Here is a 23,185-nt window from a genome sequence, read left to right on the forward strand (position 1 = left end):
CAGTGACCCCAAAGAAGTGATCATTAGGATTCAGTCTAGGCAGGACATGATGTGCCCTTCCCTCTAGTCTAATGAATGAAAATCAGCCATGCCTGGCTGCAGAAGCACTGAAAAAAAATCCCACAATTCCCTTCTTACAGAAACGATATGTAAGGGTGCTGCTATGCTCCTCTATGACTCCTGAAACCTTTCACGGCCTCTCTGAGTGTGTTTCTGCCCAATTAACCCTTTTGTGCTTCAGAAACAATCATGCGATTTTTATCAGCACGCTGCTTCATGCAGCTGCGCTGGAATGAGGGTGATTCGAGCATGTTTAAACTAGGCTGCCGTGCGCGAGATGAGCCCGGGATGATAGCGTGCAGGTTCATTTCATTAAAACGCTAACTCGGGACCAGGAGATGCCACCGGGGGATCGTATTGCTCAGCTCTGTCGCGGTAAAATACGAGGGCTTCCCGATAGCTTCTTCTGAGGAACGACGCGTTGGTGAATCTTGGCGGGATGATGATGCTGGAGAGGATGCGAGGAGAAGACTCTCTCTCATTTCCCCTCTGCGTTTGTGCAGAAGAGGGGAGGAAACCTGACTGCGCCGTTCCAACGGATTCCATCTGAGGGGCGACACAGGTGCCCGATTCGGTAGTTAAGGTGTGTGCGTGTTTGTATAAATGCATGAGATTAGAGATGTCAAGAGGAGGCAGCGCAGCCTCCATCATAAACTGACTGAGAGGCTGTAAACAACAGAGCAACATTTTCATATAGATACTTATCAGACACAGAGCTGCTTTTCTGGTCAGTGGGAGAGCACAAGAGAGAGAGAGAGAGAGAGATTTGTGTGACGCGTGCGTGCGTGTGTGTGTGTGTGTGTGTGACAGCGTTCCCTCAGTGCGCAGTACAGAGACAGGTGTGCTGACACTCATTCTAACCGGCTGATGCGCTCTGGAGCTGCGAGCAGGATCCTCTGGGAGACGCGTGTCACTCGAACGGCCGGAGATGCTTTGTAGACCCGGATCTCTGCGCTACACGTGCTGAATCGCATACCTGCGCACGTATCCCTTACGCATCTTAGAACACTCCACACGCTCGTGCATTCGTGTAAACCATGGATTCTCTGGCCAACGACACGGACGGACTGGATAACTCCTTGAAGTACTCTAAGTGTGAACAGACGGAGAAGATGTGGATTAGGCTGAAGGGAATGTAAGTGCTTCTTGTTTCATACTCTTTCGTCAGCACTCGGTTTGATTCCTGCACGGAGAGCAGAGCGGTGTGGTTGTGTTCACTGTTCGCTGTGATTCTTGGAGTGGGTGAATCTTGACTCTCGGGGCAGCAAGTGTGTGAATGTAATACTAATGAGACTGTCAGGGCTAATCAAGCAACATTGTTAACATACTTGCTTCTACTGACAGTTTTGCTTAATGAATTCAAATCAGTCTTGTAGTGTTTCGGGTTCAGCAGTGTTTGGATTGTGTCATTTTGTGGAGAAGCTTGAACAATCCAAAAATCGTTTGTGGATTTTATTTTTAATGCAGAAATAGATCATTGCACCACAAACTCTGTAGTTAGTACAATTATTGATAATACTGGTCTTGTGCACAATACAACACTACTTTTATGAGAATTTAACATAATTTTAAGATTAATAAAAAATAGTTTTTTTTATTATTATTTATAAAGACTTATTTTTCAGTCACAGCAATTAATAAACTGTAATTTATCACTCTCTATACTACAAACTGTAATGAAAGAATATACCCTTAGATGCATAAAACCACAGTCACTGTATTTATATTTATATATTTATAAGTATCGTTAGTTGATGTGCAATTTAATATTAACTTTTTAAATTAAGCATTTCTGCTATTTTTCTGCCATAATGACTGAATAATGAATCATTTGACAAACTTAATATCAATGTTATTCTAGTTATATACCATTATATTTCAAAATATTTTAAATTAGATTATATTTATATTCTCATTTTAAGTTTTTGTAATTGTTTAGTTTTTGTCATTTTTATTCATTTTCTAAAACGTTTTCATAGTTTTATTTTTTATTTAATTTTATATGTTGATTTGGCAACTAGCTGAAGTAAATTTAAGTATATATATATATATATATATATATATATATATATATATATATATATATTTCAGGGTTTTTATGCTTTAAATTAATAACCATGCTTCATATTTAAAACAGCAACAAAATAATATTCTCTTTGGGTATCGATGATGTACAATATTCATTTATAATTGTTACAGCAATAAATTACCTAATAAATAACATTCAGTCTGATGTTAAATGCATTGGTACTGAAGCAGAGGACAGTTTAATCAGATGTTAAAATTTGTGGAAGTTGGAGTCACTGAATGGCTGACCCCAACATATAAACCAATCTAGCTCCGTCACCTCCCTGCAAAGCTCATCCAATCTTCCTTGCTGAGTTCCATCTATCCCTATACTGATCACGCTTGTCCATTTTCATCTGTGGTGGACAAGATTGTCTGGGGATGTGTTATATGGCCCTGCTGTTCAATGTTCAGGCCAAAAATGTTCAACAGAAACTTCCAGTTGGAATAAACACAATCAGAAGCTAAATTAATTATGCATGTGGTTTGATACATAACAAAATATATTAGCTAATGATCTGCAATAATATAATTCCAATGCCTGTGTGCTCAGGGAGAGCCTTAGATTTGTTTGTCTAAATCACATTAGATAACAGCAGATAATAGATAATTAGTTAAGATCCTGGCTTTGATCACACTGGAAACAAAGCATGCTGTTCTTGTCAGTCTTGAACTTTACACAGGTAAAACTACGTTCTCCCATGGCATGTGCTTATTATGGCTGCAAGCTAATGTGCTTCCATTTTTTTTGTCTTACAGGCAGAAGTACAAAAGCACATCTCAAAGGTAAGTCCAAAGTTGGTCTCTGTTTGTGTCACAGCAATTCATTGAACGAAATGAACATTTAATACAAGACAATTAATGCAGGCTAGATGAATTTAACTGCAATCCTATCACTCCAGCTGGGTCACTAATGGTTTCTTTGCCACCTCCATAGTGTGGGGGTTGCGTAATGGGTAAAGATGGCATGCTAACATGAAGATTAAAACTAAAATAATGATTAAATAGGCTGATCAAGGAGCTAGAGAGATATTGACATTACAGTCCAACTATTTCACCTGTGTCAATGAACATAGTGCTGCAAGGAGACAGTCCTGTAATCAGGCTTTGGTAAATGGCTACGCACCATTTAACATACTGACTTTATTTGCACTGTTTGGCGGATAATTTTAGCTTTGGGTGTACTTTTGTAAACTATAGACTTTCATAGAACATTGATAAAAGTAAAGGTTCTTTATTGGCATCTGTGATTCCATGAAGAACCTGTTACATCCATAAAACCTTGGAATTACATATTTACATATTTTTTATTGTAGAAAAAGGTTCTTTAGATTATTAAAATGTTCTATATGTAACTTATAACATCCAAGTGAAAGATATAACACAAAAAAATAAATAAAAAAAATACGGAAAACAGTTCACAAATGAAAGAAATGTTGGAATCAACCTCAAGTCACATTTATTAAATGCCAAAGCATTCAAGGTACTTACATACAGATGTAGTGCATAAATTAAACACATGTCAATGCATTTTCTCTCTCGCACATATAAACACACAAAGCATTACTGACTCTGAAGAGCCCTGATGCCTTCACTGGCCCTCCTCTGTCTGGAAACCTCTGTCAAGCTCTTGTGTGAAGGCCAGTGCAGTCTAGTTCAGGTGAAGTGGCCCTCACACACCCCCACATTACTGCTTCTCATGCTAAACACTCGCCTGCCCTCAGTAACAGCCCCGCATTTATGTACAGCACGCTGAGAAGTGCTATTCAAAGCCTTCTTTAGGAACGTTGAAAATGTTGTGATATTGTTTCCCCCTTATAAATTAACATAAAAAAGAAACAAATGTGTCATGGGAAAAAAAGCTAACTGTATATTATTGTTGATGTCATGGTGGAAATTGCATTACCGTATTTTTTGAGACAACATAATGAAGGAGATAATCAATCCATCTAATTATATCTGCAGTGCTTTAACCACTGGGTGTTCAGCAAGCTGTCAGTTATTAATAATGTATGGTTGTCTTGTTGATCAAACGTCTCTAAATGATATTGAGTTAAATTCGAGATGGTGTTAAAATGAAGGATCCTTACTCAAATCTTTGGGAATTCAGAAGATGTGAGTAATGTATCCACTAGAGGCCCCCATTAAACTGTCCCAACAAAGTTCACTGAAAACATTTACATGCATAATGTGGCTTATTACTTAAAAACAAATTAAGAATCAACTTTATCCATCTTACCACCACATTCTCTATTGGCCTCTATAGTTCCATGAGAAAGCCTAAATTGCAATGGAATCTTTACAATGCGCAATAAGTTCTATATATTGTCAAAAGGTATATTATGTCACACTTCACACTTCTCTAGTAAGTTTCATCTGTGTGTAAACATGCTGCAGTCCATGGCGTAGCGCAAATTCATGAATGAATGTTTCGAAGTAAATTTAGGATTTCCCTTGCTCAGGGACTAGGTATCAGTGAACCCTGTGCTGGGACGCTGTCAATCGGTACACAGTTCATGCATGGAGCTCTATTCAAATGAGCTGGTTATCATGTGTTAAATAAGAGACTTGCAAAATATGGAGAGTACATGAGGACTGGAATTGAGAACCACTGCATTAGAACAACGCTGTCTGTAAGGATGTTGAGTATACATAGAGTGAAAAGCTGGATGTTCATGTGTGAGGCAGCATTGTATTGGCCTCTTTCTCTGAAAACACAATAGAAAAGAATAGAGCGTAGCACAACGAGTGTCGGGTAGCCATGCAACGATTTTGTGTCATTAGCTGTTGAAGTGTAAAAGACCATGTATTAAACAGGCTTGTGAGATGAAAACCCTTTCCATCATTCTCTGAGATAAAGCATCAAATCCACAGAAAATGTGTATCATTTGCATTTGTGTTTCTTTTATAAATGGTAAATTAGCTTTCTGTGTATGTCAGTAAGTAAAGAGAGAAAAACATAGATAAAGTATCAATTCCACACCTATTTTTTATAATTTTTTCACAAATACTAAAAAAGCTTTCTGTAAATGTAAGGAAAATAAGGAACAAACAAACAAACTAAAAAGACTTAAATGTTCATACCCACCTAACAGGAGACACTCTCCGAACTTTTTGCTTGTAATGTTATCTTAACTTAATGGAGCTTCAGCAAAATATTCATAGAACATATTGTTACCGGGTTAAGTACCGACTTTAGCCAGTGTCCATCAGTTCTGAGGTCATATGTTAATTTACTAATAAGCATTGACAAAATTATTGTTTAGCACGTATGCACATTTAAAATGTATTCCTTCTCTTTTGGAAAAAAATGACATATTGATGGCTTATCTTGTACTACATCTCTTCGTTCAGTCAAATTCTGAAAAATTCACCTGCTTGTGATTACCAATAGCAAGTAGCAAATTATTGTTTATGGCTATTTAAAGTCTTTAAAAAAAAGCCAATCACAGAATGAACCCATAAGCACATATTTTTGTGTGTGTGTGTGTGTGTTTCAATCACCATGCTGTGTGTATTTTAAAGCTAGCTGCTAATATGAGAAAGATAATGTAACATCTACACAATGGACATTCCAGATATTTCTGTATTGTGTTGTGTGGGCTTCCCGTCAACAGGTTCCTGTCTCAGGCCTCGTACCCCCTCTCCAGCATTTGCTAAAACATTCTGGTGACGTCTCCTGGCAACTGAGTGTTTCCTGTTCTCTGGATCTGTGTTCATTTCCAGCTGTCCAGAAATTGGCACATGTTAACACACAGACTGGCATCCTGTGAGCAAAAAGGCTTTAAGGTCTTGTGTTACTTGAGCTTGTTTGGGAACGTGTATCTTATTAATCTACTATTGTTTCGGAGTTGTCAGAGAAGCAACCATGAACATGCCAGAAGTGAGCGTCTGTTTCTGCTTCTTGTCAGAAATAAGCCACACACACTCTTGCATGTGGTGAGAATGAATGCTGTAGTTTACTTTATCCACTTCCTCTGCATGTCTATGATTTACTTGAGAGAGCCATTTACGTTTGTTCCTCGTGTGTTTAATAAAGCAAGCTAAAAAGCATGTTTAGGTTAGTGCACTTTTATTTAAAAGGACAGTTCATTAAAAATGTTCTGTCATCATTAACTCACCATCATGTCATTCGAAAGTGAACAGTAAACACTGCTGCCCTTGATCTCCATCCACTATTATATGTTGAGGATTTTGTGTTCCATGCAAAAAGTAATTTATAACACAAGGGTGAGTTAATGACAAAACCTGTATTTTCATGTGAACTGTCACTTTAATTCCTTATTTGCTAATAATATAATATAATATAATATAATATAATATAATATAATATAATATAATATAATATAATATAATATAATATAATATAATATAAAAAGGCATGTTTCTTGTGCACCAAATCAGCATATTAGAATGATTTCTGAAGGATCATGTAACACCGAAAACTAGAGAAAATTCAGCTTTGCATCACATTAATAAATTGCATTCTAAAATGCATTCAAATAGAAAACAGATATTTTAAATTGTAATAATAAGTCACAATATTACTATTTTTATTACTGTTTTTTTAATCAAATAAATGCAGCCTCGTTGACCATAAGAGACTTGTTCTTTTAGAAATATTAATAAATCTTACTGACCCCAAACTTCTGAAAGGATGTGTAAAAACTTTATTTTCTGCATAATGTTAATTTTAGCTGCAAGAAAAAATAGAATGACATCGTATTTTTATCTAATTTGTGATCAGATATTTCAAAAGCCCTCAAATAAATTCAAGACATCCCGCAGCAGGAGCGCCTTCACAACCAACAGTGCACAAACCTCAAATTGCTGTCAGTGTGAACAGGCTTCAGCTGGCAGTGTAACACTTTGTTTAGTGAGCTGGAATACCAGAGTGTGACACCATATGTGTGCCCGGAACAATAAGCTTGTAGGACAGCTAACTGCATCTGTATTTAGAAGCTGTCCAGTGATCTGAGCAATTTCCTGAGAGCAGTTTAGACCATAATTTTTCCTTGCTTGTTTAATCTCTCTCTTCTAATGTTTTAGCCCCTCTTACTTTGTGTTTTATATCCACCTGATGTTGACTGTCTAAATAAGGCCGGCTGACTTTGACTTGATTAGATCATGACCTGGAAAGAGAACGGCTCCCTGACAAACAATTGTGCCTGAAATTGAAAGTGTAACAATGCATTACCATGCAATCATTGCCTCTAATGATTTCGGAAAACAACCAAATCCTTGCTTTCTTAATGAGGCTTTTTTCTGTTTGATTGTATTTCACAACAAAATGTCATCAATACGTTGAGAAAACCTATCAAAAAGTGAAATAACCAACTGTCCATTCTCAATTATTTTCTAACTTGCTATCAGTGTAAAGCTGCAAAGCACAAAAGCTGGCTGTGAGCTTAAAAAGAAACAGAAGTGAACAGAAAACAAAGCAAAAACCAATTTATTCTTGATATCAGCACTATCTGCTCTGCGCTCACGTATGATGGTTGATGTAGCAACATGAATCACAGTGTGAGGCTATAAGGTTAAATTATGATTGCTTTATCAGTTGTAGATCGGAAGAGACCTGCTGTGGTTGGCTATGAAAAAAAAGAAAAAACCTAACCCTAACCCTAAACATTTTTTATTCTGTTTCCATGAAATCATGTCAAATTTTCAGAGCTAAATCAAGAATAAAAGAACTCAAAGATTAGAAATGGTACTGCTGGAAACCTGAACAGCCCTCGAAATTGACAGTTACCATTGATTTTTTTTTCATCGCTATGATGCATATAGATGAATTGACATCATTGCCGTCATGTTAGATTTGAAAGCTACGGCAGATGAGAAAATTGAATTGAAGTGAATAATGACACCCAAAAATGAAAATTCTGTCATCATTTACTCACCCTCAACTTGTTCCAAACCTGTATGAGGTTCTTTCTTCTGCAGAACACAAAAGAAGATATTTTAAAGAATGTTTGTAACCCAAGAGTTGATGGTACAGCCATCGACTCACATGTAATGGTTACCACCATCTGTTTGGTTTCCAACATTCTTCAAAATATCTTTTTTATTTTTTTTGCTCAACAGCTGAAGTAAATTCATGCAAGTTTGGAACAACTAGAGGGTGAGTAATTGAAGACATAATTTTCATTTTTGGGTGAACTATTCCTTAAACTGTTGTCTGTTTTTCAAGTCACATCATATGAATCTAAGTCAAATGGACTTAATATTCATTATTTACCATGGGTGCAGCAGGCGCAGTCATATAATGCAGTGCCTGAAAATAGTGGCGCCTGTTTTCAGGTGCTGTGTAATATCATTGCGCATGCTGCAACCATGGTATGGCAGCAAAGTTCCTTGATTATTACGCTGGAATGAGAGTATAGTTCCTAGCTATATCGGCTTAGAAAATCACAACTTCAACGGTCTTAGTACACGATGTAACTACAGAAGAGTCTAGTTTTAAAAAGGAAAAATATACAAACTCTGACATTTTTGAGCGAGATGCTAAAGGTCTAATAAGATTTAATGATCTATGCTAAGCTAAGCTAAAAGTGCTTCCGCCAGACCCGGAGATCGGCTGAATCGATTCGAAAACTGTAAAACTCAACTCTCAGGGGAGTTAAAATGAGCCTATTTTCAAAAAATGTGGAGTGTTCTTTTAAGTTCAAAGTCTATTAAGGTCAAACGGCTGTTTGAATGATGTTTGTGTGTTTTCATAATTAAGAATCAACAGCTACTATTACCTCATTTTGATATAAAATAATCAAATATTCAGTCAAAAGCCATCAAGGCCATTAGCACAGAAAAACACAATCTGAACAGTCTTCACATTATCCTTAAGTTGGATTTAGTGCCACCTTGAATCACAGAAATGATTTTATTTTATGTGCGTGTAGATTTTATTTTAATAAGAAGTTCCATGCTTACTTGAAATGTCAAATCAATTCTCATAATATCATCATCTAAGGAATTTCATCGAAAAGGCTGTTACCACTAGCAACACACTCTTTAGCCTCATAATGGCACGAGTGATGTAAAAGGAGCCTGAGTGATGTTTTCCTCAGCCTCCTGCGGGGAATGACTCATGCTTCCCGAGGGCTTTCAGTCGGGGCTCAGTCTTAACAGAATGCGCTACAGACAAGCTAATTAACAGCATGTTCGCCTGCGCGTGTTAATTAATCCTACGTCTTGCTGTCACAAACTCACAGCTTTGTGTTCCACTGCCCCACTAGAACAGATCTGTCATTTATTTGCACATGAAGCGCAGCACTGGTTCCATTCAGGACACTTACTGAAATCACTTGACCGGGCCACATGGCTCTGGAGAGTGCAGGAAGACCACTGAGATTTGCTACAATGATGGATCTCACATACCTAAACTGTGACAGTCAAACAATCCAAACCAATGGATGATAAGTTTCTGTTGATTATAAAGTGCAGTTTTGGCGACTGCTACATTACCCTTCGTGTAATTTTGGTCTTGACATTTTTCCCAAAAAATGTTAGTTAATATTATCACACTGGACTTAATTGTGTTGACTTTGCTTACACAAGGTATAACAATTTGAATATTTTTTTTTCGTTTTATGGATTTTTTCCAATTCTTGCTACTGTTAAAAATGACCAGCTTATAAATCTTGTTAAGCTATATTATTACCACGTATTGGATTCAATCTTTTTATAAACTTGTTGTCTTTGAATTAGCGCAGGTTTTGTATTTCGGTTTGGAACTGATTGATCGTAGGCTTCACTGATCTTAGCTCATGCATCTCAGTTTTTGAGAAAATAAAAAATGTCTTTAAAAGACAGCATATCGATCAAATGCAGAGTTTTCTGTTTTTTTTTTTCTCCTGAGAAAAGACCCTAGAAATATTTCATAGAGAAATCTTGTGTAGAGTTTCAGAAGAGATCTCAGTTATATCTCAAACTGTACTCCGATCTGCAAGATGTCTTGTGTAATCAGAAATAGAAATCTCAATGTGAACATCAGATTTCTCATCAAATTATCTGAGAAATGATATCTGTATTATTTTTCTGTTTTCAAAATGTGCTCAGTTTCCAAATATACCTTGTCCACAAGTCAGAGATCTCAATATTACCCTAATTTAACATTTCTCATCAAATTCTTTCAGAAGAAATGGACATGGAGATGTATTATCCATGAATGTACTATTTTGCAAAAAATGAATTGTACAATCAAATGACAAAGATCTCAGTTTAACCGCAAACATTTCTCATATTCTTTCAAAACCAAAATATCTGAGATATTTGATCCATAGTCATTTCCTAGCTGAACTCTGGCTGTATATCAACAATTGACTAATTTTTGTATGTGTGTGTGTTTTTGAATGTGCAAAAAAATAAAATAAATAAAAATAGCTTGTTACTGGGAGAGTAAAAGCTCTGTACATGTGTATATTTTGTACCTTAGAGTATTATTATGTTATATAAGTGGCACATAAGGTACAAAGTTGTCACTTTAAGGGAACTGCTACAGTGACAAGCTGTTGTACCCCTAAAAATACAAATTTTGCATGTTTTGTGCAAGAAATGTTAGAAGAAAAAGAGCTAACTCATCATTGCAATATAACTTAGAGCTCTCATACGACGTCTGTCCCTGAAAGTGAAATTCCTGACACATGTTCAAGCTGTTTTAAGATGCAGTGGTAACACATTTGATAAAGATTGCATTTGTATTGTGGAACAAATGTTGTTAATTATGAGGTGATGGGAATGTGGAGAAAGCGGCAGCAGTTTGTTGCCATAGAGACCAAAAAGGCAACATGTGATGCGAGACATTTGTTCAGCGTCCTACCTGCAGTAAATTTAGATTCAAAGGGATTTAAAAAAAAACAAACACCTTTCAAGACAGATATATAGATAAAAGAGATAAAGGAATGAAATTTACAGTACTTCTATGTTCTGGTGAACAGTGCACATAAAACTAGAGAAAAAAACGTGGAATAAATGATGAACGGGGTAATAGAAATCAACCTTCGATGAATAGCTGCTGCCTCATGGTCAATACACTGCAAACATCTTATACTTGATGAGTATTTTGGTCAATTTTTCCAGATAAAATACGTACAAATCTTTAAACTATATCACTTTTATTTCAAGCAACACTAAAAAAGATGAATGTTTTGCTGTATTTTTGATTAAATAAATGCAGCTTTGGTGATCATAGAAACTTCTTTCAAAAAAATAAAAAAAAAAAAAAAAATCTTTTGACCAGTTAATGCACTTTTAAGTATAGTTCAAAGTGAAAATTTAGTGGAAAATATTTCAGTGCAGTACAACAAAATACCCTCATATTTAAGATAATCTATGATAATCTGATTATTTAATTTTACTGGATGAAATGTCAAAAAGACATTCTTTTCAAGTTTATAACTTTTACATCCCACATTTACCACTTTTTATAGATAGTAACAGTGTGACATTAATTGAGTTTTGTTTTGTTTTTTGAGTAAAATACAATTTATAATGAACCTAATTTAAATAAAGGGTCTGTGTTTGCACTGAAAAAAAGAACAGTGACTGATTTTAAATGTAATTTTTTTTTTAATTTACGTTGATTATTGATATGCTTGTATGGACTTGATTGCAGATGGTTAGTAAATAATACGCAGGTTTTGCACTGAAATACTACACGCAAAAGTGGCATTTGTGACTCTGCTCAATAGTTTCTACTGTATATAATGAGCCGAAGCATCTGCAGGATGTTAAATAATTTGCTCTGCTTTTGCAGCCAGTTGAGGTCAGTGTTGTGGCTTTTTGACCTGACATCAGCTGACTTCTCAACATAAACTTGAGAATCATATCATAGTCTTGGCAAAAGACTATCTATTTATTGACCCTCTGATACATAGTGTGCACAAACACATACACACACACACATACACACACACACACACACATAAAACAACGCAAACTTTGATTGGTCTCTTTGTTTCTTGGCCAGTAATGGGACTAGTTTCATCATTACTATAATGAAGGATGGTTGTGACCTTTAATGAAGAAAACATATTAAACCCAATGCTAGTGTTGTTTGGCTTCTCTGATGTGGAACTCAAGAAGAACAGAAACAGCAACCTGTCTATTTGTGCTTTTAACATCGCCTCTGAAGAAGTCCAGTAATAATCCTTTAAGTCTGTATTGTCCTTTTGAATATCTGCTGTATCCTGGAATATAAAGTCTGTTGCTATAGATACTGTGGCTGGAGGTTTTCATTGGTTGCTAGACTTATCTTCCATCTTTGATCGCTTCATTGGCTACTTTCGCTTGTATTATACCATATGGATATGTTCAGTCATGTCTGTATGACATTTTATATTTGGCTGAGGTAGTGTTTTCCACATTGTGGTGATTCCATCTTCACGTTTCCATTCTGTTTTTTAAAAAACATCAAGGTTTGTGGCAGGCTAAGTTTTCTATACCACAGTTTTAAATATTTTTAGCTGCATATGGGATCCTGTACTGTGTCAAAAGCTAACATGCAGTAAGTGTACAAGAGTTGGTTGAAGGATGAAGTATTTTCAGACGTGATTTGGAAAACAGCAGATGTTTGTGCAGATGTTGTTTTTTGTCCATATCTAATAAGTTACTCAAAAATTAATTCAAAATTATATTCATACAGACAATTATTTGAATACACTTCTTCTGTGATAAACAGACTGCACTGATATAACAGTTCTGATTGATACCAAAATGTCAGTCATTTTTTTATGTAATTGTCTTAAAGTAAATGGCTGATTTTAAAATCCAACAGCATTTTGTCTAAATAAATTATAAATAAAACACCAAAAACTAAAATCAATTGTTGTAAAAGCTACAAGACAAAATGAATTTAGGCATCACAATATTATAATGTACAGTATGAAAAATTGACATTTATTTCTAAAGTAAACATTTAACTGTTATAATTATTAGTGTTTTTAAAGATTCATTTTGTGCATGATGTAAAAATTAGCTAAATGAGTGTTATGCAATTATATATAACATGCCAATGTATATATATTTCAAAAAAACTTGAAATAACAAATATTGATTGTAACTTTAAAAATAAAAGATTATGATTACCACTTGACATACCAATTGATTAAATAATTATATCGAAAATGTTTTGTCAAATTTTGTAGAAAAATAGTATAAACATTTTTTCAAATGTGCATGAAGCCAACAGAAATGCAGAGATAGCATTTTCTATGAACCTGGCACATACATTTAAAACTAGATTTTACATTCACATTTAATGCATTCTTCTTTTCATCATCTTAGACATCCTTATTTATCATTGAGCGTTATGTAGTTATTAAAATTGCACCAGATATGCCACCAATGACTGCCTAAGTTGAATGCTGCATTTCTGAGCCTCACAATAGATGAGTAAACAGTTTGGATTGTTTGTATTTTATTTTATTTGGCCAGTTAGAGTAACTCAAACATTACTCTGGTGTCTGGTGTGTAGTGTTGCCAAGTCCGTGGTTTCCCCACAAAACTGGGCTACTTTAACACTGTTGCCGTTGCGTTGTTTATCTTGTCCGGCGGGTTGAAGCGACCCCAATAACGTGATATTTAGCCCCTGGAATGTGAATTGTACTGGATGATCCCTGCCAAAAAACATGTATTTTACCCCCCGGAATACGATTTTTTTGTTACTAGGGAATCCCCCTTGAAACGGTAAAAATTGTGCGGGTTTTGTTGTGAAAACCTGGCAGCCCTGCTGTTGTCTGTAACAAAACATGAAACATTTACATGTGCCATCTGTAATTGATCACAGTCCTGTATAGTTTCTAAATTACCTGAAAACACGGGATGTGCTTGCTTGTGAGTAATGTTGACTTCATGAGGAATTTCTTACATTAATAATCTCTACAACATTATACCACTCTTAGTTGAGTACTACATATTTGATTAGCGTAAGCTGACAATATAGTACGTCTTCATGTTAATTATGGTGATTTGAAAGGATGTAATTTTATTTCTTCACAAAATTTCAAATATTGATTTTTTCTATGTAACCATCAATGCCAATAATGAACCTTCATTTTTTAAGAGTCTAATATAGATCAGTACTTGTTAGTAGCTAAATCTTACAATAAAAGGCATTTTTCATAACGTTGTGCCTTGCATATTTTGAACTATTGACAGACTGTGAACCTGGAAACATTTATGTGTTCTTTTTAAAGATGGTTTTAATGCTCCAGCAAACTTTGTTGCCAGATTTGTGTCTTTTTTTCCCCCTCTCTCTTTTTGATGTGTCTCCATCTGTGTCCATGCCGTTAGTCTCTGAGATTGGCATCTCCTCTCTCTTGAAGATCATTTTAGTGTTTGTTCCTGAGTCATCACTGGGTGCTCTTTTCCCCTTTTCGGCTGAAGAGCCAAGTTCCTTTTGATTAAAGCACGAGAGACTCCCCTGAAGAAGTCTTATCTTTCTTCTTTTCTCCTCTTATCATTTTATGTTCCCTCTGAAGTCCACTTTTAATGTTAGCAACATTTCTGTAGTGCCAAAAACAGTCAGTATTTAGTTTTCCATGACAATTTTCCACTCTCTCCCTGACCCTTCGACTGTGTCCTAACCAGGTATGATGAAACAAGCTTCAAACCAATTTGTCTTTCCACATGCAGATAACGTTTCTCAATACAAAAACTGGCATTTTTTTGTGTGTGTTTAAATTTGACAACAGAAAGTTGTAGAAGCTGTTTTAGCATATTGTTATTCCAAGTTTAAAAGTTACAGAATGTTTGCAAAGTACACCAAAAAATGAAGGAAAATCTGTTTCCTTATGACACAACCATTTTAAACGCACACCTCCAAAAGAAGGACCCACTCTTCATCGCATAACTTTGTCCACACATCACACTAAATGCAATACAGATTGTGATATTATTACTGGAATGTAGGAAGTGTTTTTTGCATGAGGGACAGAGAGATAAGAGTTGTCGTAAAGAGTTGGCGCAGGAGCTCTGTTGGGCGCCTGGCTCTCTCTGAGTTTAATGTTTGGTGCTTGCCTGTGATGTGGCCTCCATGGCCTTTTGCACTGGCCCGTCAGTGAGAGAGAAAGAGGAGAGGGAGGCTGGATTGAGCAGAGCACACGGCAATGTGAGGAGCAGCTGGGGACAGTCTGAATGAAACCTCAGCTCACACACTCTCTGGACTCGTGCTCTTAAATGGATGAGTATGTGACTTTCAAAAGGAAGCTTCTCCATGGACCTATCTTCAGGTAAGAGGCATTCATCTGCAGCTTCCTGGTCGCTCCAGTTAAATCTTTTGTGATTGAGTTTGTCAGGGAACTCTGTTTTGAAGTTGCAAGTTTGTTTTCTGTAGTCGTAACTTCTGTGGTGCTTTAGCTTGTATTGTAATAAAGTAATCTGCTTCTTCTTAGATGTTTCTCCTGAGAAAAATACCTCACGTGTGTCACTTCTTGAGTTTCAAAACAGATCAGTCTCAACAACAACTGTGTTCAGATTTGTTAATACACCAATGAAAAGTCAAATACCACAACGCGGACTCATCAAATTGCATCAACGTCCAAATTATTTGAGCTATTCATGTGAATTTTAAAGCGATTCTATTCTCTTATGTTACATAAACAGTTGTCCCATTTTGCTTTGTTTGTCTTAAAAAATTTCTACGAAAGCAATACATAAATCTGAGGTCATTTTGAGGAAACTTGAGAGCAAATAGTGCATCTAAAGTGTAACTTTGATTCCCAGAGGCACTTCCAACCTTATCTGCTTTTGCTCTGTTATCAGCCACAGTGCATTTCAAAGGAATGGGAGCAAAATACCCTTCGCTAAATGCCCCCGTTTAATGTGGTTACGGCAGAACATTAAGCTGTGGTTCATTACATTCTCTGTTATTTCAATCAGGTTGCTAATCACTTTTTTGCATATAAAACGGTGTGTTGCAGGTTCTTCTGCTTTTGTCAGACATGTCAGTTTAGCAGCCTCAAACTGGACTTACAGTGCTTTGTTCTTACGGATAAAGTCACTAGCTCTGTTTTAAAACCTAGTGAGCTGTCTGTGTACATAATACTCAAGGTACTAACTGATATGGGACCTTGTAAGTGACTGATTTGGAAAGCTCTGCATAGAAAAAACAACATGCATCATAAAAATAGCAGTTCTCACTCAAAGTAGAGACTCCACCGATTTCAGTAGAGTTTGGCGCTAACATGTTAGGTAAAGGATTTTATTGTCATTCCAAAGCATGTACATGAGCTGGAACGAAATTAGACACTGAGGCCCGGTTAAAACCATTCACAATAAATAACTAACTACTCACTCATCAATAAATACAATAGATAAAATAACAAATAATACAAGCCCATATTAATATATGGGTACAGTCTCTCCACACACTAAAAACCCTTAAAAATTAGCAGCATAGTAATAAAGTTAGTGCAATCTAATTTAGGACAGCAAGTTCAGTTCATCAATTCTGTAGTTTGTCAATATTAAAAAGTCTCACGGCTTCTGGATAGAAACTGTTTTTTAACCGTGATGTCCTAGCTCTGATGCTGCGCAGCCTCCTGCCTGAAGGAAGAGGGTCAAATAGTCTATTGGCAGGGTGAAAGAAGTCTTTCATGATACTTGCAGCCCTAGTCTTGCATCTGTTGATGTATATATCTCCAATTGCAGGGAGACTACAACCGATGACTTTCTCTGCCATCTTAACCACACGCTGTAGGGCCTTCCTCTCTGTTACAGAGCAGTTTCCATACCACACTGTTATACAAGATGTTAGGACGCTCTCCACCACACACCTATAAAAAGATGTGAGAACTGTAGTTCCCAAGCCAGCCTTTTTAAGCCTCCTCAGAAAATACAGCCTTTGATGAGCCTTTTTTACCAGACTATTACAGTTGGATTTCCACTTTAAATCATCGTTGATATGTACTCCTAGATATTTGTAGCTGGAGACAACTTTCACCTCAGATCCCTCAATACAAATGGGAGGGGTGTGCCTCCTATTTGTTTTTCTAAAATCCACAATAATTTCTTTAGTCTTTTCCACGTTAATCCATAGGTTGTTGTCCTTGCACCAGGCCACCATTTGTTCCACCTCTGATCTATAGGCTGACTCATCATTCTGAGAAATGAGTCCCATCACCACAGTATCATCTGCAAACTTGACAACATGATTACTCGGGTGTCTGGCTGAACAATCATATGTCAGCAGTGTGTACAACATTGGGCTCAGGACACATCCCTGTGGTGAGCCGGTGTTAAGAACAATGGTGGAAGAAAATTTATTATGGATTTTTACAGACTGTTTTCTGTTTGTTAAAAAGTCCAGTACCCAGTTGCACAATGAGTAACTCAGTCCTAAAATCTCCAGTTTGTGTATCAATGTCTGTGGAATGATTGTATTAAAAGCCGAACTAAAATCCATAAAAAGCAATCTCACATAGGTGTCTTTGCTGTCCAGATGGGTAAGAGCCAGATGTAAGACTGATGAGACGGCATCTGCAGTGGACCTGTTCTTTCGATAAGCGTACTGATTCTGGTCAGTGCTGCCATCAATTTTCTCACTGATTTGAGTCATGACCAGCCGCTCAAAACACTTCATCACTATTGGGGTGAGTGCTACCGGGCGATAGTCATTCAAACATGACACGGTGTTAGTCTTAGGAACAGGAATAATAGTAGCAGATTTAAAGCATGAGGGTACAACTGCTTTTGACAGTGAGATATTAAAAATGTCAGTCAGTACCTCTGAGAGCTGAAATGCACAGTCTTTCAGAACCCTGCCTGGGATGTTATCTGGGCCTGCAGCTTTCCGTGGTTTGACTCTCTGAAGGACCCTCCTGACATCTTCTGTGGTAACACTGGGTGGCTGCTCACCAGGTGGAACAGTGAGTCTAGTGCTAGGAGTGTTATTAGAGACCTCAAAACGAGCATAGAAAGTGTTTTAGAGCATCAGGAAGAGATGGATCTCTGGAGCATTCAATATCTCCTCTTTTATAATCAGTGATGCTCTTTATGCCAGCCCACAATCTCTGGGGGTCGTTGGTAGAAAAATGACCCTGTATCTTGAGAGCATAATCAGCCTTGGCTCTTTTTATGCCGGCATTCAGATTCCTCCTTGCCACTCGAAGCGCCTCCGTGTCACCCTTCCTGAATGCTGAATCTCGTGCTCTCAGAAGTGATCTGACCTCAGCAGTTAGCCAGGGCTTCTGGTTAGGGTGGATAGTTATTGTCTTAGTGGTAGTAACATCATCCACACACTTGCTTATGTAACAGGTGACAGAGGATGCATACTCGTCCAGATCCACCTCTCCAGCATCTGTTGCTGCCTCCTTAAAAACCTGCCAGTCAGTACTTTCAAAGCAGTGTTGCAACACAGAGGCAGCATTACTGGGCCACACTGTAATTGACTTTTGTGTTGGTTTCATTGTCTTCACAGCAGGGCTGTAGGAGGGAACAAGCATAACAGAGATATGATCAGACAATCCAAGGTTAGGAAGAGGGAGTGATCTGTAGGCTCCGCGTCTGTTTGTATACACACGATCGAGGGTGTTATTTCCCCGGGTTGCAATAGTAACATGTTGATAAAACCTTGGTGTAATGTCCGTCAAATTTACATGGTTAAAATCTCCAGCAATCACATAAAATGCATCCGGGTACTTGTTTTGGAGAGAGACTATGTTTTCATGTAGTTCTGCTAGCGCCTCATTAGCTTTTGCGCTCGGGGGGATATAAACAACAATAATGAACACCGCTGTGAGCTCTCGCGGTAGATAATACGGCCGGCATTTTATGGTCATGTATTCAACATTTCCAGAGCAGTGAATGCTAATAATGGAACAGTTAGTGCACCAACCTTCGTTGATATACACGCAAAGTCCACCTCCTCGAGTCTTCCCCGACAACTGACTCCGGTCGGCCCGGTGGAGTAGCATGCCACTGATCTGGAGTACAGAATCTGGTACGTTGTCATTAAGCCATGTTTCCGTCAATAAAAGCACACAGCAGTTCCTCATCTCCTTGTACATATTAATTCGCAGCCTTAATAAATCCATTTTGTTGTCCAACACCCGAACATTAGCTAAAAAAAGAGACGGAATCACCAGTCTGTTATTGTTAGCCTTTAGCTTAGCCAGGAGGCCGGCTCGCTTGCCTCTCTTCTGCTTCCGAGCACACCGCTTCCTCTTGCCTCTGAGCCGGCGTATGTTGCACTGCCATGCCGTTGTCCTCAGTAGTCCCATCCTACCCAGTTGCTAAACTAATGGTACTTATATAAGCTTGAAAATACATCGCATGCACACACATTCGTTACATTACTTTTATAGATAATTTTTGTTATTGAATTAATTCTAAAAATGTTTATAATGCTTTGTTCAGCATCTTGTGTGGAATTTTCCCTGAGCTTGTTGCAGTGCATTATGGGATTGCCTTCTACATAGGGTGATGTCTTTCGAATTTGGCCAAAAGTTGTTTTTATGTTAGAAGCCTGCATGCAATCCCTCAACTACCAATGTTATTTTAGTATTATTTGTATATTATTGTAGAATTGATTCATGTTTTGAATTAGCTTTTATTTTTGTTTTCAGATTTCATTTAAATTTTAGTATAAAGATTTGATTAAAGTTTTCGCAATTGTGTTCAAATTCAATTTATTGAAATATTTTATTTTAGCTTTATTAAAAATACAGAGATCAATTTTAAATAGTTTTAGATTGTGTTAACAGTAACATCACTGCCTTCATATGCAGCTCAGTAGGTTTTTTAAACAGAACTGTTGTTGTTGAGTTTGCAATAAGGTTGTTTGAGGGACTTCTAGAGTTCTTGGCTTTTTAGTTATCCTGGGATGTATTTCTGTGTGACTCTTGTCCTGTCTTGGGGGTTTCATGTTATGTTTTGTATGCCTGATGTTCCCCTTGAGGGACTCCAATATCAGCCTGCTGGGAGGCCTGCATGAGAATGTGCGATTTTTCAAACTTGCAGGCTCTGGAAATCATGCTTTTCCTACCATTTGCATTGAATAACATCCCATTGGGCATTTCTACACCGAATCTCACTCACTCTCATGTTATTCTATATGACTTTCTTCTTTGGAACTGTAAAGAAGAAATTGTTGCTCTTTTCCAAGCAGTTTTAATAAATTGGGATTTCATGCATCTAAAATGATGCAAAAGTACATAAAAATATCATAAAAATAGTCCATGTGTGATGTATTATCCAAAGCACACTGGCTGAAACCATTTAGTGGTCAATTAATTGTTGCATCTCAGATGATACTTTTATGATTTGTTTACGGTACTTTTTCAGTCTTATTTTTGTGGATATGCAGGAGGAGTGTTTTGAGAAGAGTCTAGGGAGCTGTGTTAGTGACTGAAGACTAAATTAGTCAGGTAGATTAAACAGAACCTATCAGTTTGCATTTTTTGTAGATCATAATGTCAAGGGAGTATTGCACATTTTTCAGACCTGACATCTTGCTTTTGCAAGCCATTAGGAATCTTTACAAAGCACAGATGACATCAATTGAATTAACTCCTTACATCTGACATTAGTTGGCTCAGTTAGGTAGTGGAAAAAATATATTTATGTAGATCATTTCTCATCTCTTAGAGCAAATATTTCACTCTCTATAGTAGGGGTGTTGGACTGTATAGTCTACATGGTGGCTTTGTGAAGAATTTGAGGGATTTTGGTTATGAAACCTGCATACGTGAAACACATTTGTTTGTAACAAAGAACAGCTGTCTGTCTGCTTGTGGGCACAAGCTATACTGCAAAAACTTAGTATTAAAATGTGAAATGTGTGCAATATTTTCTGAAATTTGTTACAGGTAAAGCATAAATTACAAAATAAACAGAGTAAGATTTATTTATTTATTTATAAATGTAATTAATTTATTACAAAGAAATTTAATTTAGTTTAATTTAAGGATCCATTAAATTGGTCATATGTGACAGTAAAGACATAATGTTTTAAAAGATTTCTATTTCAAATAAACACTGTTCTTTTGAACTTTCTATTTATCAAGGAATCTTGGGGAAAAGGTTTAACGCTTTCCGCAAAAATATTAAGCATCTGTTTCACAATATTACTTTTTTAACATATTTTTGATCAAATAAGTGCATCCTTAGTGTGACACTTCTTTCAAAAACACTAAAAACATAAAAAAAAAAAAAAAACATGACCACCCCAAACTTTTGCACAGTAGTGCATTCATGTAAATATTAAAAATAGCAATTATGGAATGCAGCTGACTGAAAAATTAAGTTTACCTTGAAGCCAAACTGAGCTGAAGAATTGATTTTTACTTTCATAAATTATGCATGCTTGTTGCAGACAGAAACCTCTGTAAATCAGCTTAATGGGCCTCTGAAGCTTTCTCTACATTTTGCTTTTTAAATCAACACTATCTTTGCCATGATTATATATATTGAGATGTTTGAGCTTTTTATAGCTTTTATTGATGTGATAATTTGTCCTATGAGACTTAGATGCAATCTGTATCACATAACTTGTTACTGGCACCCATGATGCAATAGCATCTCGCTGATATTTGAAATATATAAGGGTTTGCATACCAGAATCAATCCTCAATAATCTGTTTTGAGTACATACAGTACGATATCTGATGTTTGTCACTGTGGAATAAATCAGTTTGGAAAATCTTGGCCCAAAGTTCCTCATCAAAGCCAGTAACATTTAGAAAGTTAATGAAAAATATGAATGCATTCCTAACCTAGCCTTATTTCCCCCGAAGAGCATATTGTGTGTTCCTCTTTAGGGAGATTCAGCTTTCAAACCATTGACCTCACAAAGACATCCCCTGTCATCTCTGGCTTGTTTCTAAAAGAAAATGAGTCAAGGCTTTTTTAAGAGTAGAGAATGGCTTGTACTAAAGTGATGTTATAAATGACATAATTGTGATTAAAGAGTTACTATCGAGTTGTGTTAGATCAATCAATGCTCTTGTGTTTAAAGGGGCATGACACAGAAATACATTTAGGATGATTATGTTACAGCTATTTCACCCTGCTTATCATATTAATACGCTGTCTGATTAATTTACCTTTCATATGTAAATACTCAGGAGTTTGTGCATTAATTGGTCAAATAAATCTCAGGTTTATAATTTGATGACATGTAATTTTATAAGAATAAAGTGATGGAAATAAGCCTTTTTTTTTTTGGAAAGTTTTATCTTGAAAGGTTGTGTAAAATGTGTACTTTCAAGGACAGAAGGAAAATAAGAAAGTATAGAATAGAAGTAATAAATGGGAAAAATTGCTGTAAAAAAAAAAAAAAAAAAATTGTCCTAGTCTGAATCATGTGAGAAATCTGCACATATCAAGCATTGTTTATAAGCACAAACAGTTCTAAACAAAGATTTTACAGATATTATACAGATTATTATGTGAGAGGACCATAGGGGATGAATTATTATTTTATTTTTTTTTACTGGAGAAAGCAATATTATGGACCATGGACTCTTATTTTGGCCTGAACCAACGGCTGAAAGTTAAAAATGTTTTTATGGTGGATTTGTTTCTTACAAACATGCAGCTTTTCACGTCACAAGATGTTAAATTATAGACTGGAGTGGTGTGGATTACTTGTGGATTATTGTGTTGTTTTTATCAGCTGTTTGGACTCTGACGGTACCCATTCACTACACAGGATCCATTGGTGAGCAAATGATGTAATGCTACATTTTTCCAAATCTGTTCCATGAAGACTGTTCTCATAAATGGCTCCGTTAAAAGAGCAAATAACCCTTTAGAACCAAACCATATAGAACTAATAGAGAAATAAAGTTTTTTTTTTTTTTTTTTTTTTTTGCATGGTCCACACCTGATCCAACTAATCAAGTCCTTTAAGCTTATTTGAACACTACATGGTATGTGTGTTGGAGCAGGGTTGGAACAAAACTCTGCAGGACTCCGGTCCTCCAGGAACTGAGTTTGACACCACTGTTTTATACAGTTCTTTTTAGATGTTATTGCTGATTTGAAGTATGTTATTGAAACATAATCTGTTTTGGAGATTTTTTTTTGTCCCCATTGAAATAGACTCAAGCTGTGCTAGTTT

At 36.4% G+C, this 23,185-nt stretch overlaps 1 protein-coding gene across 2 annotated transcripts in view; it reads left to right on the forward strand.

The window, feature by feature from the left end:
• The first annotated feature begins 660 nt into the window (after positions 1–660).
• The window catches only part of LOC128020125 (dual specificity calcium/calmodulin-dependent 3',5'-cyclic nucleotide phosphodiesterase 1A), a 56,802-nt gene continuing 34,277 nt past the window's right edge, over positions 661–23,185 (forward strand). Inside the window, exons 1-2 of one of the 2 annotated variants that reach the window (XM_052606749.1) lie at positions 661–1,195; positions 2,887–2,913. In XM_052606749.1, coding sequence (XP_052462709.1) covers positions 1,098–1,195; positions 2,887–2,913 — 125 coding nt within the window. In that variant the 5' untranslated portion in view covers positions 661–1,097. Of the gene's footprint in view, positions 1,196–2,886; positions 2,914–15,126; positions 15,354–23,185 lie in introns of those variants that run through there. The other variant, XM_052606750.1, reaches the window with a different exon arrangement.

Source organism: Carassius gibelio, chromosome A9, assembly GCF_023724105.1.
Source record: "Carassius gibelio isolate Cgi1373 ecotype wild population from Czech Republic chromosome A9, carGib1.2-hapl.c, whole genome shotgun sequence".
NCBI classification, from domain to species: Eukaryota; Metazoa; Chordata; class Actinopteri; order Cypriniformes; family Cyprinidae; genus Carassius; species Carassius gibelio.